Raw genomic sequence first — 20951 nt, 5'->3', positions numbered from 1 at the left:
CTAACCTAACCTAACCTATATTTATAGGTAAGGTTAGGTTAGGTAGCCAAAAAAAGCTAGGTTAGGTTAGGTTAGGTAGGTTAGGTAGACGAAAAAACATTAATTCATGAAAACTTGGCTTATTAGGCAAATCGGGCCTTGAATAGTAGGCTGAGAAGTGCGTTCTGGCTATTAGGTACGACATATATATATATATATATATATATATATATATATATGTCGTACCTAATAGCCAGAACGCACTTCTCAGCCTACTATTCAAGGCCCGATTTGCCTAATAAGCCAAGTTTTCATGAATTAATGTTTTTTCGTCTACCTAACCTACCTAACCTAACCTAACCTAGCTTTTTTTTGGCTACCTAACCTAACCTAACCTATAAAGATAGGTTAGGTTAGGTTAGGTAGGGTTGGTTAGGTTCGGTCATATATCTACGTTAATTTTAACTCCAATAAAAAAAAATTGACCTCATACATAGAGAAAAGGGTTGCTTTATCATTTCATAAGAAAAAAATTATAGTAAATATATTAATTCAGGAAAACTTGGCTTATTAGGCAAATCGTGCCTTGAATAGTAGGCTGAGAAGTGAGTTCAGGCTACTAGGTACGACATATATATATATATATATATATATATATATATATATATATATATATGTCGTACCTAGTAGCCAGAACGCACTTCTGAGCCTACTATGCAAGGCACGATTTGCCTAATAAGCCAAGTTTTCCTGAATTATAATATTTTCTCTAATTTTTTTCTTATGAAATGATAAAGCTATCCATTTCATTATGTATGAGGTCAATTTTTTTTATTGTAGTTAAAATTAACGTAGATATATGACCGAACCTAACCAACCCTACCTAACCTAACCTAACCTATCTTTGTAGGATAGGTTATGTTAGGTAGCCGAAAAAGTTAGGTTAGGTTAGGTTAGGTAGGTTAGGTAGACGAAAAACAATTAATTCATGAAAACTTGGCTTATTAGGCAAATCGGGCCTTGCATAGTAGGCTGAGAAGTGCGTTCTGGCTACTAGGTACGACATATATATATATATATATATATATATATATATATATATATATATATATATATATATATATATATATATATATATATATATATATATATATATATATATATATTTGTATATTTTGGTAGCAGTCTTTCCTGTAGACATATATTATTAAATATGACCGAAAAAGTAAGATTAATAATTCTAACACAAATTTTCTCAATCTTTCGTACATTATGCTTCACTGTTGGAGGTAAATCAAAAATCACTTCTCCAAAATTCATTTTTATTTCTAGTCTGACGCGACACGGGCGCGTTTCGTAAAACTTATTACATTTTCAAAGACTTCACAAATACACAACTGATTAGAACTTGCGTTTCCCTGATTTTATATCTACATTTGAGTGAGGTGGGAAGGGTGATGTGGCATTACATTTGAGTGAGGTGGGAAGGATGATGTGGCACTAACACAAGACAGAACACTAGAGGATATTAATAGGGTATTAAAAGTATCAACACAAGACAGAACAGAAACAATGGGTATTGAATAGAAGTGTTTGTAGAAAGCCTATTGGTCCATATTTCTTGATGCTTCTATATTGGAGCGGAGTCTTGAGGTGGGTAGAATATAGTTGTGCAATAATTGGCTGTTGATTGCTGGTGTTGACTTCTTGATGTGTAGTGCCTCGCAAACGTCAAGCCGCCTGCTATCGCTGTATCTATCGATGATTTCTGTGTTGTTTACTAGGATTTCTCTGGCGATGGTTTGGTTATGGGAAGAGATTATATGTTCCTTAATGGAGCCCTGTTGTTTATGCATCGTTAAACGCCTAGAAAGAGATGTTGTTGTCTTGCCTATATACTGGGTTTTTTGGAGCTTACAGTCCCCAAGTGGGCATTTGAAGGCATAGACGACGTTAGTCTGTTTTAAAGCGTTCTGTTTCGTGTCTGGAGAGTTTCTCATGAGTAGGCTGGCCGTTTTTCTGGTTTTATAGTAAATCGTCAGTTGTATCCTCTGATTTTTGTCTGTAGGGATAACGTTTCTATTAACAATATCTTTCAGGACCCTTTCCTCTGTTTTATGAGCTGTGGAAAAGAAGTTCCTGTAAAATAGTCTAATAGGGGGTATAGGTGTTGTGTTAGTTGTCTCTTCGGAGGTTGCATGGCTTTTCACTTTCCTTCTTATGATGTCTTCGATGAAACCATTGGAGAAGCCGTTATTGACTAGAACCTGCCTTACCCTACAGAGTTCTTCGTCGACTTGCTTCCATTCTGAGCTGTGGCTGAGAGCACGGTCGACGTATGCGTTAACAACACTCCTCTTGTACCTGTCAGGGCAGTCGCTGTTGGCATTTAGGCACATTCCTATGTTTGTTTCCTTTGTGTAGACCGCAGTGTGGAAACCTCCGCCCTTTTCCATGACTGTTACATCTAGAAAAGGCAGCTTCCCATCCTTTTCCGTCTCGTAAGTGAAACGCAGCACGGAACTCTGCTCAAATGCCTCCTTCAGCTCCTGCAGATGTCTGACATCAGGTACCTGTGTAAAAATGTCGTCAACATACCTGCAGTATAAGGCCGGTTTCAAGTTCATGTCGACTAAGACTTTTTGCTCGATGGTACCCATGTAGAAGTTTGCAAACAGGACACCTAGGGGAGAACCCATGGCGACCCCATCTACTTGCTTATACATGTGCCCATCCGGGCTCAAGAAGGGTGCCTCTTTAGTACAAGCTTGGAGTAGTTTCCTCAGAATACTTTCTGGCATGTCAAGAGGAGTACAGGCCGGATCACGATACACTCTGTCGGCTATCATTCCGATTGTCTCGTCCACAGGTACGTTGGTAAACAGCGATTCTACGTCCAACGAGGCTCTTATCCCTGTGGCCCGTGCGCCCCGCAGTAAGTCCACAAATTCCTTTGGAGACTTCAGGCTGAAGGCGCAAGGAACATAAGGAGTCAGCAAGCCGTTGAGTCGCTTCGCCAATCTGTACGTGGGTGTGGGTATCTGGCTAATGATTGGCCGAAGTGGGTTTCCAGGCTTGTGCGTCTTGACATTTCCATACGCATATCCAGGTTTATATTCCCCAATGATCTTTGGCAGGTGGAGTCCGGATTTCTTGGCGTTCACAGTTTCGATCAGTTTGTTGACCTTTGCTTTTAATTCGGCTGTAGTGTCCTTCGTTACCCTTTGGAACTTAGTTTGGTCAGAGAGTATGATGTTCATTTTCGCCAGATATTCGTCTTTTTTAAGAATGACATATATTGGCGACTTGTCACCTCTCCTGACAACTATCTCCTTGTTCTCACGAAGGCTTTTAGCTGCCGCTCTAAGCTCGGGGGACAGTATGGTGCTTCTGTAGTTGCCTCGATTCTTTCCTCCTTCTGCAATAAGTTCTGCTTGTAAGGTATCTTTGGTAGTGACCTTCTTTTGTGTCTCGAGGTCGAATATGTCGTCCAACAGAATTTCTAACTCCACTTTCCGGGCCATTTCACTCGGTCTGGACATAACATGACAGTTTATGCCCAGATTTAGGAGAGTGACTTGGTCCTCAGTGAGGTTAATTCCTGCAAGGTTCAGGAAGCCATCTCTTGGTCGTGGAATTGCCATAGGTCCTCCATATAATGTAGTTAGTTTCTTGATAATCCTTGTTTCAGTGCTGAGGTGATGTTGGTCTGTGAGGATGTCGAGGTGTTGTTCAATGCGGGTACGGATACTATGGTCGATGTTGCTATTTCTCCACTCGTTTGTAGCATGAAGTAGTTGCGTTTTGTTGTCTTTGATTTCATTCTCTGCCTTGTATATCTGATCACGAATCAGATCCTGGCGATATTTTATCGTGAAGGCTTGATTCCTTGCTGCTGGGTCGTGCACTTTAACATTAGTATATTTTGGTAGCAGTCTTTCCTGTAGACATATATTATTAAATATGACCGAAAAAGTAAGATTAATAATTCTAACACGAATTTTCTCAATCTTTCGTACATTATGCTTCACTGTTGGAGGTAAATCAAAAATCACTTCTCCAAAATTCATTTTTATTTCTAGTCTGACGCGACACGGGCGCGTTTCGTAAAACTTATTACATTTTCAAAGACTTCACAAATACACAACTGATTAGAACTTGCGTTTCCCTGATTTTATAAACAACAGGGCTCCATTAAGGAACATATAATCTCTTCCCATAACCAAACCATCGCCAGAGAAATCCTAGTAAACAACACAGAAATCATCGATAGATACAGCGATAGCAGGCGGCTTGACGTTTGCGAGGCACTACACATCAAGAAGTCAACACCAGCAATCAACAGCCAATTATTGCACAACTATATTCTACCCACCTCAAGACTCCGCTCCAATATAGAAGCATCAAGAAATATGGACCAATAGGCTTTCTACAAACACTTCTATTCAATACCCATTGTTTCTGTTCTGTCTTGTGTTGATACTTTTAATACCCTATTAATATCCTCTAGTGTTCTGTCTTGTGTTAGTGCCACATCATCCTTCCCACCTCACTCAAATGTAATGCCACATCACCCTTCCCACCTCACTCAAATGTAGATATAAAATCAGGGAAACGCAAGTTCTAATCAGTTGTGTATTTGTGAAGTCTTTGAAAATGTAATAAGTTTTACGAAACGCGCCCGTGTCGCGTCAGACTAGAAATAAAAATGAATTTTGGAGAAGTGATTTTTGATTTACCTCCAACAGTGAAGCATAATGTACGAAAGATTGAGAAAATTCGTGTTAGAATTATTAATCTTACTTTTTCGGTCATATTTAATAATATATGTCTACAGGAAAGACTGCTACCAAAATATACTAATGTTAAAGTGCACGACCCAGCAGCAAGGAATCAAGCCTTCACGATAAAATATCGCCAGGATCTGATTCGTGATCAGATATACAAGGCAGAGAATGAAATCAAAGACAACAAAACGCAACTACTTCATGCTACAAACGAGTGGAGAAATAGCAACATCGACCATAGTATCCGTACCCGCATTGAACAACACCTCGACATCCTCACAGACCAACATCACCTCAGCACTGAAACAAGGATTATCAAGAAACTAACTACATTATATGGAGGACCTATGGCAATTCCACGACCAAGAGATGGCTTCCTGAACCTTGCAGGAATTAACCTCACTGAGGACCAAGTCACTCCTAAATCTGGGCATAAACTGTCATGTTATGTCCAGACCGAGTGAAATGGCCCGGAAAGTGGAGTTAGAAATTCTGTTGGACGACATATTCGACCTCGAGACACAAAAGAAGGTCACTACCAAAGATACCTTACAAGCAGAACTTATTGCAGAAGGAGGAAAGAATCGAGGCAACTACAGAAGCACCATACTGTCCCCCGAGCTTAGAGCGGCAGCTAAAAGCCTTCGTGAGAACAAGGAGATAGTTGTCAGGAGAGGTGACAAGTCGCCAATATATGTCATTCTTAAAAAAGACGAATATCTGGCGAAAATGAACATCATACTCTCTGACCAAACTAAGTTCCAAAGGGTAACGAAGGACACTACAGCCGAATTAAAAGCAAAGGTCAACAAACTGATCGAAACTGTGAACGCCAAGAAATCCGGACTCCACCTGCCAAAGATCATTGGGGAATATAAACCTGGATATGCGTATGGAAATGTCAAGACGCACAAGCCTGGAAACCCACTTCGGCCAATCATTAGCCAGATACCCACACCCACGTACAGATTGGCGAAGCGACTCAACGGCCTGCTGACTCCTTATGTTCCTTGCGCCTTCAGCCTGAAGTCTCCAAAGGAATTTGTGGACTTACTGCGGGGCGCACGGGCCACAGGGATAAGAGCCTCGTTGGACGTAGAATCGCTGTTTACCAACGTACCTGTGGACGAGACAATCGGAATGATAGCCGACAGAGTGAATCGTGATCCAGCCTGTACTCCTCTTGACATGCCAGAAAGTATTCTGAGGAAACTACTCCAAGCTTGTACTAAAGAGGCACCCTTCTTGAGCCCGGATGGGCACATGTATAAGCAAGTAGATGGGGTCGCCATGGGTTCTCCCCTAGGTGTCCTGTTTGCAAACTTCTACATGGGTACCATCGAGCAAAAAGTCTTAGTCGACATGAACTTGAAACCGGCCTTATACTGCAGGTATGTTGACATTTTTACACAGGTACCTGATGTCAGACATCTGCAGGAGCTGAAGGAGGCATTTGAGCAGAGTTCCGTGCTGCGTTTCACTTACGAGACGGAAAAGGATGGGAAGCTGCCTTTTCTAGATGTAACAGTCATGGAAAAGGGTGGAGGTTTCCACACTGCGGTCTACACAAAGGAAACAAACATAGGAATGTGCCTAAATGCCAACAGCGACTGCCCTGACAGGTACAAGAGGAGTGTTGTTAACGCATACGTCGACCGTGCTCTCAGCCACAGCTCAGAATGGAAGCAAGTCGACGAAGAACTCTGTAGGGTAAGGCAGGTTCTAGTCAATAACGGCTTCTCCAATGGTTTCATCGAAGACATCATAAGAAGGAAAGTGAAAAGCCATGCAACCTCCGAAGAGACAACTAACACAACACCTATACCCCCTATTAGACTATTTTACAGGAACTTCTTTTCCACAGCTCATAAAACAGAGGAAAGGGTCCTGAAAGATATTGTTAATAGAAACGTTATCCCTACAGACAAAAATCAGAGGATACAACTGACGATTTACTATAAAACCAGAAAAACGGCCAGCCTACTCATGAGAAACTCTCCAGACACGAAACAGAACGCTTTAAAAGAGACTAACGTCGTCTATGCCTTCAAATGCCCACTTGGGGACTGTAAGCTCCAAAAAACCCAGTATATAGGCAAGACAACAACATCTCTTTCTAGGCGTTTAACGATGCATAAACAACAGGGCTCCATTAAGGAACATATAATCTCTTCCCATAACCAAACCATCGCCAGAGAAATCCTAGTAAACAACACAGAAATCATCGATAGATACAGCGATAGCAGGCGGCTTGACGTTTGCGAGGCACTACACATCAAGAAGTCAACACCAGCAATCAACAGCCAATTATTGCACAACTATATTCTACCCACCTCAAGACTCCGCTCCAATATAGAAGCATCAAGAAATATGGACCAATAGGCTTTCTACAAACACTTCTATTCAATACCCATTGTTTCTGTTCTGTCTTGTGTTGATACTTTTAATACCCTATTAATATCCTCTAGTGTTCTGTCTTGTGTTAGTGCCACATCATCCTTCCCACCTCACTCAAATGTAATGCCACATCACCCTTCCCACCTCACTCAAATGTAGATATAAAATCAGGGAAACGCAAGTTCTAATCAGTTGTGTATTTGTGAAGTCTTTGAAAATGTAATAAGTTTTACGAAACGCGCCCGTGTCGCGTCAGACTAGAAATAAAAATGAATTTTGGAGAAGTGATTTTTGATTTACCTCCAACAGTGAAGCATAATGTACGAAAGATTGAGAAAATTCGTGTTAGAATTATTAATCTTACTTTTTCGGTCATATTTAATAATATATATATATATATATATATATATATATATATATATATATATATATATATATATATATATATATATATATATATATATATATATACATATATATATATACATATATATATACATATATATATATATACATATATATATATATATATATATATATATATATATATATATATATATATATATATATATATATATATATATATATATATATTGTGACGGTGTTCCCCCTTATAATTCTCCTATGCCTGCAGTAAGAGTCATGTCTACTTTTCCCAAGCGTTCTCTACGTTGCAGGCTACAATTTGATATATGGGAGAGAGTGAAGTGTTCTCGGAAAGCCGAGAAATGTGTGAAATGGTAATATTTTGGCCTGTGGTTTAGGCCCTTTAGGGAGCCAAGATGGCGCTGGCCTCCCTGATCTCCCGCCAAAACCGTGTGACGTCAGTGGCACCGGATTGGTCACCGACAGCAATGTGGCACCGGGAGCCAATGAAAACTTCCCGTGGCAAAAGTGACGTCACGAAGGAAGGGGGTCCGGCCCGCGAGCCGGGCTGGCGCCAGCAGTCAGACACGACACGTTATAGAGGTCGGACGTGCGACGGTTGGTCCTGTCAGTTGGACAGATGTTTCCCGCTCCCGTGGATTTACGCGTCACCTGAAGTCCGCCAGTACTCTGAGAAGTCTTCCCTAGTTCATGTGTTGAACCAGAAGAGGGAATTGACGGTTATTTGAGCAACAAGTGCTCCAGTCAGGTGCTGTGCAAGAAGCAGTGAAGCCGTGCAGTGATGTATGTGACGTCTGTGGCAATTCACCAGTTCGTGACAGCGTAGTGGCAGACAAAGCCACTGGGTAGCTGAGGAAGAGAGGACTATTTGGGGAAACCGGACGACTGTAGCTGAGACGTAGGCGACAGCCATTGCTGGGAGAAGACGACGGCCAGGAGACCGACTCCAACCTTCAAGAAGTCAAGAAGGAGGACGGACCTGCAGTGAGGAGGCACGGAGACGACGCGCTAAACGGTGGGACGACGAGAGGCTCTGGTAGGACACGACGACGTGTAGTGTGGGGGCGTTCCCGACACGAGGACCAGGAGCTACATCTCGACTCTCATCGGAGGATAGGGTGAAGTAGGTGTTTCTAGTTCCCTCCCCATTCCCCTTTAGTTAGCTATATTATTCGGCTATATTATCTAGCCTGAGGATTTTATATGTCGTGAGCAAGTCTCACCCATGTCACGGTAAAGCACCAGTGTGCTAGACAATACTATCAAGAGTACTTATAATATTCATGTTGATTATTGGTGTGTACAGGCACCAGGAACCAGTGATAAATTTACTGTGTTGTGTATATCTTTCTATAGATTTTGATATGAACATATAGTGGTAAATTATATATAATATTATGCCAGTATTTGAAAGTTAGGCTGTGTGCCCAGAAATCATTTATTTTCCATGTATTGATATTTGATGTGTCTACATTATATATGCTATGTTCATGCAGTGATAAATCGTTTGTGAGTACAGTGAATTATTGCGTTATCGCCCACGAGAGAAAGTACTGAAAACTCAAGTGTTAATAGTTCATAATATATTGCTGAGTGAAGAACAATGTAAAGCCATTACAGTGAGTCATTATAGCATTGATTGTAGAAAAGACTGTTTGAGCCTGAGTACAGTGTAACTGAGTAATCCGGTTTATTTAGCCAATATCGAGTGTGCGAGTTTCTAGTAATATTGGAGAATTTAAAGAAACAGCGCGCGTGAATCTAGAAAACAAGCAAAGTTCGCGCGGAGAGGCCATTGCGATCAGCTGTTCTTGACACTTGATGAGGCAGGGAGATGTTGCCACCTCGTGATCGCATAGTATCCGTGGGAATTATCGGCCGCGTCAGGATCAGTTGATTTATTGATTATTGTTTGGCCTTTGTGACATCTTTCATACATTTTAAGTAAAATACAAAACTCTCTTTGTGTTTTTATCATCCCCTCCATTAATCTTGTGGCTATACTATACCTGTAAGCATAGAGTGATAACAATAAGTACCTGCCTGATTCCTGATCATTGAGTGTGACCTTGCCAAGGCTACCACTAAATACACCAGTCCACTGATGGTGTTACTGGCCACCTAAAACACCAGTTGGCGACCTTGTGGTTAACCGTAGAGCCCTAGTGTTGGGGAGGGCACACGACAGTCAAGTGCACGAGTCGTGTTCTCACTCTTTCTTAATTAGAGGCCGTTAAGATTGACTGGGAGACTCTCCTGGCGTGCAGTGGCGCAGTGAGGATCGAGTGAAGACCCGCAGGGCTACGGTGAGTTACCCTGAGCATAACTATTGCTCACCCCAGAGTAAGGGTAGAGAATAATAGAGAGGTGAAACCCCGACAATATATATATATATATATATATATATATATATATATATATATATATATATATATATATATATATATATATATATATATATATATATATATGTCGTAGCCAGAATGCACTTCTCGGCCTACTATGCAAGGCCCGATTTGCCTAATAGGCCGAGTGATTTTTTATTTTCAATAAATTGTTTCCTATTGGTTTATTTTAAATATTATTATTATATTATATTAGGAACATTAATTATTGATTTAGTTATGTTAGTTTAAGTTAGGTTAAGATAGGTTAGGTTAGGTTAGGTAGGGTTGGTTAGGTTCGGTCATATATATACATTAGTTTTAACTCAAATTTAAATAAAATTAGCTCATACATAATGAAATGAATAGCTTTATCAATTCATAAGAAAAAAAATGAGAAAAATAATAAAATTTTGGAAAACTTGGCTTATTAGGCAAATCAGCCCTTGCATAGTAGGCTGAGAAGTGCGTTCTGGCTACTAGGTACGACATATATATATATATATATATATATATATATATATATATATATATATATATATATATATATATATATATATATATATATATATATATATATATATTTATATATACACACAATTGTAGATGACAAGTGAAAACAAAATGAAAATTAGCATTACAAATATATTTTAATTCATGCCTTTGTACTATAAAGAGTAAATAGTAACAAATAAATAATAAAGTGAGTAGAATACATTAAGCAGGTAATGCTTGTGCATAAGAAAATTACATAGTTACACCAAGATCGTGGAAATCGATCGTTAAACTATTTCTATTTTCAGTGTAGAAATTAGTGCAAATTGTATTTTATTGAACTCTAAAGTAACTCGAATTCACTGTATTACCTGACAAGAATAAAGCAGTCGCCCCATGTCTCGGAAAAAGCAAAGAAATTCTAGCTGACTTTTTTCATAGTACCTTTCAAGAGATCAGGCCAGCCGAACCAGATATCATAATCGTGGTCACGAAGTGTAGCGTATCCTTGTTTATTCATATACTCAATAACACCTGCCCTTCCCTCAGGCACGTGTATGTACTCCACACACAGGAGACGAATCTTGATCTTGTCCCAGGGAATCGTCTGCAAAACCTGCCACCAGAAATATGTCTTATTGCAATGATCATAAAGGTAAAAGCAACTGACTCAGCTCCACTGCCAGCATGTGTTGATTAACATATATCATTCTGAGAGGTAATATTTATATTCCTCATGTGTTAATAAATGTATAACAAAAGTATGTTAATGAAGAGGAAAGTATCTTAAAATTTATGACCCTACTCACTCACTCACTCACTCATTCACACACACATACACGCTCACGCACACACTCACTCACTCTCTCACACATACACCCACCCACACCACCAGGCAGGGGGCCTGGTGGATAGCGCGCAGGACTCGAAATTCTGTGGCGCGGGTTCGATTCCCGCACAGGCAGAAACAAATGGGCAAAAGTTTCTTTCACCCTGAATGTTCCTGTTACCTAGCAGTAAATAGGAACCTGGGAGTTGTTCAGCTGTCACGGGTTGTTTCCTGGGGTGTGTGTATGAGGTGTGGGGAAAAAAAAGTAGCTAGTAAACAGTTGATTGACAGTTCACAGTTGACAGGCGGGCCGAGAGAGCAAAGCTCAACCCCCGCAAACACAACTAGGTGAATACACACACACACAAGTGTATGGAATCTTTCAGAACCTTATATACCACGTATGTAAGGCCAACCCTGGAGTATGCGTACGCGGGCCCAGCTTGGAGCCCGTACCTTGTCAGGCATAAGACGAAACTGGGAAAAGTTCAGAGGTGTGCCAATATGTTAGTCCCAGAACTGAAAGGCATGAGTTACGAGGAAAGGCTGAAGGAACTGCACCTCACGCCGTTGAAAGACAGAAGAGCTCGGGAAGACATTATCACCACATACAAGATTCTTAGGGGAATTGACAGGGTAGACAAGGATGGATTATTTAACACGGGTGGTACACGCACAAGGGGACACAGGTGGAAGCTGAGAAGGCTCAGGAATCTGTACACCTGTTGATTGACAGTTGGGAGGCGTTACCAAAGAGTCAAAGCTCGACCTCCCCCCCCCCAAGCACAACTAGGTGAGTACACACTCACTCACTCACTCACTCACACACACACACACTCAATCACTGTCTCACATACACTCACACTCTCTCACTAACACACACAGACACTCACTCACACACATACACACACTTACTCACTCTTCGAAAAAAAAATGGCCAAAGTTTCTTTTGCCCTGACGCCCCTGTTACCTAGCAGTAAATACGTACCTGGGAGTTACACAGCTGTTAAAGGCTGCTTCCTGGGGGAGTGTGTGTGGTAAAAAATTGATTGATTGACAGTTGAGATGTGGCCCGAAAGAGAACAGCTCAACCTCCGCAAGCACAACTAGGTGAATACACACATACACACACACACACACACACACACACACACACACACACACACACACACACACACACACACACACACACACACACACACACACACACACACACGCACGCACGCACGCACGCACGCACGCACACACACACACACACACACACACACACACACAGGTCACTTCCTCACCAAATCAGCCCTCCCTGCCCCTACTTATCTCCCCAACACCTTCCCTGACCCAACTGCATTCAAACCCATCTGCTTCATCCCACATTCCAAGGACTCCCTCATCCCCTCAACCCCCAAAACCCGCCCAGGTCTCATCCCCCTCAACCCCCAAAACCCATCCAGCCCTCATCCCCTCAACCCCCAAAACCCGCCCTGCCCTCACCCCTCCTCATCCTCTCTCCTTCCATGTGACCCCCCACCCTTACAAGGGGGGCACATGGACCGCCTGTGGGGGACGGGGGGACCCCCTACCTCTTCCTCCATTTCCTTTTTCCCCCTTCTGCCCCAATGTCACACCTACCTCTGAATTCCCCCTGACTAATACAACTTCCCTCCCATTCTCACTACATTCTCATTCTGCCCCTCTTCCCCCCACCCCTCTCTGTCCTTCTCTCCCCAACCGCTCAAACTCTATCTGACTCCCAACCTTACGCTACCTCTCGACCCTTCTATGCCTATCAGACCCTCCCTAATCTTTAGACCCAGTATGCCTTTCCTACTCCAGACCTACCTACCCAGGCCCTATCCCAGACCTTCCTACTTACCTTCCTAGATGCCAAGCCCCCATTCGCCCCCCAAGCAGCCCTCCCGACCCCTTTCACCCCCCCAGACACCCCCCCAGATCCCCCCAGACACCTCCCGGATCCCCCAGCCCCCATTCACCCCCCAGTCCCCATTCACCCCCAGACAATCCCCCAGGTCCCCCAAGACCCCCAGAGAAAGGGTGAACTCTGGTACAAGAGTTTCCATGAAGAATCTCAAGGTTTTGTACACCAATGCTGATGGATCATCTAATAAAGCAGAAGTGATAAAAGAAAGAGTGAGTGAGGGAGATTCTGACGTAGTTGCAATAGTGGATACTAAAATAAATGACATGATTTCGGATGCAATCTTCCAGAGGGCTACCAGGTGATAAGAAAAGAAAGGACACATAGACAGGGAGGGGGAGTAGCACTCCTAATAAAGCGGAAATGGAAGTTTGAAGACCTGGGAAATAGGGTTTCCAATGAGAGCACAAGCTTCATACATGGAACTCTGACAGGAGATGGGAGGAAGATTGTGATCTTGGTAATCTACAATCCCCCCTCCAAACAGTAGAAGACCCAGGCAGGAGTATGAAGACAACAACAAGGCATGCATAAATGAACTGCAGAAGGCAGCAACACTAGCCCACAGAATGAGAGCGAAAGCTGCTGGTCATGGGAGACCTAAATCATGGAGAGATAAATTGGGAATCAAGGATCCCCAAGGAGGGGACGAAACGTGGGGAGCAAAGTTAGTGGATGTTATAGACAGGAATTTCCTAAGACAATATGTGAAGGAAGACACAAGGGGAAAGAGGAGGAGATGTACCGAGCCTATTAGACCTGATTTTCACCCAGAACGTAGAAGGCATCGAGAATTTGGATTATGAAATACCTCTAGGGACCAGCGACCATTGTGTCCTAGTCTTTGACTTCATGATGGAATTCAAACTTGTGACCATGGGACAAGAGGTCTGGGAAAGGAGAGTTGACTACAGGAAAGGGGATTATAAGAGGATAAGGGACTATCTGGGAGAGGTGCAGTGAGAGGAAGAAATTAGTGGAAAAACAGTCCAAGATATGATGGACCTATTCATACAGAAATGCCAGGAGGCCGATGAGATTTATACCAATAGTAAAGGGAAAAAATAAAAGGTAATATAAAAACCCATGGTTTAATAGACAGTGTCAGGAAGCAAAAATGGCCAGCAGGCGGGAGTGGAGGAAGTTCAGAAGACAAAGAACAGAGGACAATAGGATCAGATGCAACAGAGGTAGGAACGTTTACAGTAACATAAGAACTATGAGAACGATATTGCGATCAAAGCGAAAAAGCAACCTAAATTACTTCACAGCCATATAAGAAGAAAATATGTCGGTGAACGACCAAGTGACAAGACTAAGGAAAACAGAGGAGGCATATACTAAAAGTGACAAGGAAATCTATGAGGCACTGAATGCCAGTTACCATGGAGTGTTCACTACCGAGCCTGAGCAGCTCCCATTGTTAGAAGGGATTACCCTATATGAAAACTATCAGATATAGAAGTGACAGCAGGGGAGCTAATGAAACAGTTGACAACACTGGCTGCAACTAAAGCAGTTGGACTAGACAAAGTATCACCGAGGATACTAAAAGAGGCAGCACAGGCCCTCAGCATGCCTCTGGCAATGATTTTTAATGAGTCACTTATGTCGGGAGAATTGTCCAGTTACTGGAAGAAGGTAAATGTCGTACCAATTTTCAAGAAAGGAGATAGGGAAGAGGCACTTAACTATAGACCTGTATCACTGACAAGCATCCCCTGTAAAATACTGGAAAGAATAATTAGGCTACGACTGGTTGCACACCTGGAGAACGTTAGGTTTGTGAACAAACATCAACATGGGTTCTGGAAAAGGAAATTGTGCCTAATAAACCTTTTGGAATTCTGTGATAAAATAGCGAGAATAAGACAGGACAGAGAAGGTTGGGCAGACAGCATATTTCTGGACTGCAAAAAAGGCTTTGATACAGTACCGCACATGAGACTGCTGTTTAAATTCGAGAGGCAGGCGGGGGTGGGAGGAAAGGTCCTAGCATGGATAAGGAACTACCTAACAGGAATGAGCCAAAGAGTTACGGTAAAGGGCGAGAAGTCGGACTGGCGAATATAACGAGTGGAGTACCACAAGGATCGGTGCTGGGACCAATTCTATTTCTAGTATAGTCTAGGGAGCCGGTCGGTTGAGCGGACAGCACGCCGTCACACAGGACTTGTGATCCTGTGGTCCTGGGTTCGATCCCAGGCGCCGGCGAGCAACAATGGGCAGAGTTTCTTTCACCCTATGTCCCTGTTACCTAGCAGTAAAATAGGTGCCTGGGGTGTTAGTCAGCTGTCACGGGCTGCTTCCTGGGGGTGGAGGCCTGGTTGAGGACCAGGCCGCGGGGACACTAAAAAGCCCCGAAGTCATATCAAGATAACCTCAAGATAGTATATGTTAACGACATGTTTACAGGAGTAGAGTCCTACATGTCGATGTTCGTAGATGACACAAAGTTGATGAGAAGAGTTGTGACAGATGAGGATTGCAGGATCCTCCACGAGGACCTGAACAGGTTGCAGAGATGGTCAGAGAAGTGGTTACTGGAGTTCAACACGAGCAAATGTAAAGTTATATAAATGGGACTAGGTCATAGGAGACCAAAGAGACAGTACACAATGAAAGGGAACTGCCTAACTGTGACGACGCGAGAAAGACACCGGGGCGTGGACGTAACACCTGATCTATCTCCTGAAGCACATATAAATAGGATAACGACAGCAGCGTACTCTACACTGGCAAAAGTTAAAACTTCATTCAGAAACCTAAGTAAGGAGTCATTTAGGGCGCTTTACACTGCCTGTGTGAGGCCAGTCTTAGAATATGCCGCCTCATCAAGGAGTCCTCATCTGAAGAAGCATATAAGGAAACAGGAAAAGGTTCAGAGGTTTGCAATGAGACTCGTCCCAGAGGTATGAGAGATGGGGTATGAGGAGTGCCTGAGGGAACTGTGCCCTACAACACTAGAAAGAAGAAGGGAGAGAGGGGGACATGATAGGAACTTATAAAATACTCAGGGTGATTGACAGAGTGGACATAGACGAAATGTTCACACGGAATAGTAACAGAATGAGTGGACATGGGTGGAAGCTGGAAACTCAGATGAGTCACAGGGATGTTAGGAAGTTTTCTTTTAGTGTGAGATTAGAGGGAAAATGGAATGCACTTAAGGAACAGGTTGTGGAAGCAAATACTATTCATAATTTTAAAACTAGGTATGATAGGGAAATAGGACTATAGTTATGCTGTAAAAACCGATGCAAGAAAGGTGGGATCCAAGAGTCAATGCTCGATCCTGCAGACACAAATAGGTGAGTACAAATAGGTGAGTACACACACACAAACTTCTGAAGCCAGTATGTCAGGGAACCCAGAAGAATGAGAGGAAACGATGAACCAGTGAAACTTGACCTTGTCTTCACTTTGAACGACTCCGACATAAGGGATATCGGTTTCGAGGCCCCGGTACTACTGAGCGACGACGGTGTACTGACGTTTGAGTATCTGGTTGAATAAGGGTTAGAGAACTCGAGGAGCTTATGTAAACGTGAAGAATAGGAGTAAGATAGAGGAGAAAATAGAGGTGGAATCCCCTTGGGAAGTATGTAAGGTGCATAAAAGGTACTGGAGGAAGTGAAACCTCCGATAAACATGTTTGAGGAGAACCAGGAAGTGGAAGTAACCATGTTGAACAGGTGTGAAAAATAATGTGGACAGATTGAGTACAAGAGTAGAGTGAAGAATTATCCACATGAACAGAAGTTTAGGAAAGAGGAAGTTGAGTTGTGAGATATTAGAAGTGGTCATATTTCACGAAAAACGTGAACGAGAAACAGTGAAGAGGAGTGTTGGTCGAAAATTGAGAAGAGATAGTATGTGCGAAGAGATGTTTATTAGCACTCCAGGAGAGGTAGGGCAGCGAGTACGACTGAGTCTGGTACCGTACTTGAGGAAACCTTGAGGGAACGAGGAAGAGTTGAATGGCTAGAATTACAGTTTGTGTAATAGAACGGAAGAATCAGTGGAAAGCAACGTGGAAATAATTACCACAATTTTGTATCTTGGAGAAGTAGCTAAAGGCAAACGACTACACATAATCCTAAACTGAATCCCATCCCATACTGGAATCCTATTTAGACGAGAAAGCTGATGAAACTGCTAAATTGATAACCGTCATCTAGTGATCCACAAAATAATCTACCCCAGCCTAGAGTACATAAAAAACACCATCACCAACAAACTTGCACATCTGAAAAAAGAGCATCGACAAATGAGAAGAGCAGAAGGTATCTTCAAGCCACCAAGTTAGACTACGTCTAGGTTACAGATGCTGCTGAAAAATTAGTGAACCCAGAGAGTGGGAATGCATCTTTTGCCAAACAATCACAGAAAAGCCACTACTTCACTATATCCTGTTATGTGAAGCATCCAACGATCTTAGAAGAGCTTTAAAAGTCTCTGAATCTTGCAGTAACCACCCTGAAGCCATCAACACTGCCAATCTTCTGGTCATAAAAGGTGTCCATCAGCTGGACACCCTCATAAATACTGTAAAGCAGTATTCTTCCCCGCGATAGCAGCCACTTAAAAAGGATTGGCGATTTAATGGCGAGCTCAGCACACGGTATATCCTTAAACGACTAAAGATCACACTTACTCCAAAAAATCTATCACTTACGGGCTTAATGCCTGTTCCACCTCTTGGAAGGTTTAATTTTCATGAGTCAATCAATCCCCACTCCCTAATACACGACTTGATAATGATCCAGGACGGACTGAAACGTCGTCGTTTCTTCATCTTCTGATGTGTGGTTTGGTCATCATAATTTTACCCGTTATTGTGACTCATCATTTTCAATTACTCTCATACTTTACTTTAATAATTATAATATAATAGTGTTATTATTATGTTAATGATAATTTATTGTTTATCGCAATATACTTCTAAATACAAAAGTTTTGTGACAAACTAAGGCAATATTTGTGTATGTTACAGTTTCATTATGCCTATGTTAACCTCACCTTCAACTCAAATCCTTCAACGTCGAGGGAGAAGAAATCAATTTGTGTCACGTTGAGTGCCAGCAACAAGGAGTAGATTGGGAGAGCCTTGGATGTATATGTGCTTTTAGTGTTATTGCTGATTTGTCCTAGAACTCCTTTTCTTCCAGTCGAGCTGTGAACAATTGAAAATATGGAATGATCACCATCTGAAATAACGTTGTCCATGCTGAGTTAGGGAATCGGTGAATTCGTATACACACAAGAATGCACTTCATGGTACATGCAAAAGGCTATACAGTAACACACTCGCATGCACTCGTCATTATACAGGCAACAGGCTGTTGTAATATGTTCTCACATACAGAACTACTCACCTCATTACTTGGGCCGAAGGCAGTAACAGTGTACCATTGCATATACATCTTAAATAGACATTATTGCTAGTGATAATACACAGTAAGGCACATAATATCCTAAAATTTTCCAATCAATTAATAACCTTAGAGTTGTGAAAGGGAAATTTTATTTCAGCTATAGAAACGGGCAACTGAATATTCTATGTTTTGTCATTTGGATATCATTTTTAAATCAGGAAGAATAATCCATTTATGAAAGCTAGAATCAACGGTAATCAAAGTTCACAATACACAATACTACATGTTTAACATATTTAGGTCAACTAGGGCAGCCAGCATATGTTGTTGTCCAGTAAATATATCCCAAGAGCAGCAGTACAAGTCAATACACACACATGAGTATCACACTGCACCTCTTTTCTAAACAACAGACAGGCCTCATAAACAATGACCAAATACTCATTAACCCTGCAGCCAAACTCCGTGTTTATATATGAAAACTTCTTTACACATGTCTTCAAACAGTTCTCAAACAATACTCGCCGGTCTATCAAGGTCATTCCCATAGAAGCATTCATCAATTTCAATGTTTGTTCATATTAGGTTTATAAAGTCTGTTGGTAATCATTTTCTATGCAAAACATTTAAAATTCATCAATTTTAACATGCTGTTCATTCAAAATAGGAATTTTCCCAAATATACATTGACACGGTATATTGGCATACCATGTATATTAAGGAATTGGTTAGGTTAGGTGTTGAAGCTCAGTTGACGATTATTTGTATTTGAAGGACATGAGTGAAGCATTTATTGCGATGTGGTTCAAACAAATGTTGTCAGCGAAGCTCTTATTAAGTACCCCAACTACTTAGGCTGGACGGTAGAGCGAAGGTCTCGCTTCGTGCAGACGAGGATCAATCCAAGTGGTTGGACACCATTTCTTGCCCTCCATCTCGTCCCAAATCCTTATCCTGACCCCTTCCAAGTGTTCTATAGTCGTAATTGCTTAGCGCTTTCCCCTCATAATTCCGCTTCCTTGTTCTGGAAGTGTCCGGAAGTCATCAGTTGGGAGTCGTGTGTAAACAGTTTTTCATTCATAAATGGGGGTTTGGCCGAAGAATGGAAGGTAATTTGGCCTTTGTTTATGAGGACGGGTTGGGTATTTTGACCACTACACGAGCGATACGATCGATGGAGCAGTGATGAGAGTAATAGGGCTGTTGATAGGGAGACCCGCGACGGCCTAATCCTGAGTTCAAATCCTGAGTTCACTTATAAATATATGTGATATATATATATATATATATATATATATATATATATATATATATATATATATATATATATATATATATAAATATATATATATATATATATATATATATATATATATATATATATATAAATATATATATATATATATATATATATATATATATATATATATATATATATATATATACATATATATATATACATATATATATATATATATATATATATATATATATATATATATATATATATATATATATATATATATATATATATATATATATATATATATTAGTATATTTTGGTAGCAGTCTTTTCAGTAGACATATAATTATTAAATATGATCAAAAAACCTCAAAAACCCAATATATAGGCAAGACAACAACATCTCTTTCCAGGCGTTTAACGATGCATAAGCAACAGGGCTCCATTAAGGAACATATAATCTCTTCCCACAAACAAAACATCACCAGAGAAATCTTAGCAAACAACACAGAAATCATCGATAGATACAGCGATAGCAGGCGGCTAGACGTCTGCGAGGCACTACACATCAAGAAGTCAACACCAGCAATCAACAACCAATTAATGCACAACTATATTCTACCCACTTCAAGACTCCGCTCCAATATAGAAGCATCAAAAAAATATGGACCAATAGGCTTTCTACAATTACTTCCATTCAATACCCATTGTTTCGTGTTCTGTCTTGTGTTTGAATTTAATACTGATTTAATACCCATTGTTAAAAGTTTGTTTTCACCTCATCCACCTCACCCAAATGTAAGTATTAACTCGAAGATGTGCAAGCTCTATTCAGTTTCAGTTGTGTGTTTGTAAACTAAAGTCTTTGAAAATGTAATAAGTTTTACGAAACGCGCTCAAGTGTCGCGTCAGACTAGAAATAAAAATGAATTTTGGAGAATTGATCTTTGAATTACCATCAACAGTGAAAAGGAACGTAAGAAAGATAGAGAAAATTCGTGTTAGAATTATTAATCTTACTTTTTCGGTCATATTTAATAATATATATATATATATATATATATATATATATATATATATATATATATATATATATATGTATATATATATATATATATATATATATATATATATAT

General features: G+C 40.9%; 1 protein-coding gene across 1 annotated transcript in view; it reads right to left on the bottom strand.

Moving 5' to 3' along the window:
* Positions 1–10559: 10559 nt before the first annotated feature.
* Positions 10560–20951, bottom strand: part of LOC123760153 (protein Star-like) — a 164864-nt gene continuing 154472 nt past the window's right edge. Inside the window, exons 5-6 of the mRNA XM_069329077.1 lie at positions 18217–18370; positions 10560–11045 (exon numbers count right to left, since the gene is read on the bottom strand). Coding sequence (XP_069185178.1) covers positions 10851–11045; positions 18217–18370 — 349 coding nt within the window. The 3' untranslated portion in view covers positions 10560–10850. The remainder of the gene's footprint in view (positions 11046–18216; positions 18371–20951) is intronic.

The sequence above is a fragment of the Procambarus clarkii genome, chromosome 3 (genome assembly GCF_040958095.1).
Source record: "Procambarus clarkii isolate CNS0578487 chromosome 3, FALCON_Pclarkii_2.0, whole genome shotgun sequence".
NCBI lineage: Eukaryota > Metazoa > Arthropoda > Malacostraca > Decapoda > Cambaridae > Procambarus > Procambarus clarkii.
This window is presented reverse-complemented; position numbering and strand designations above follow the sequence as displayed.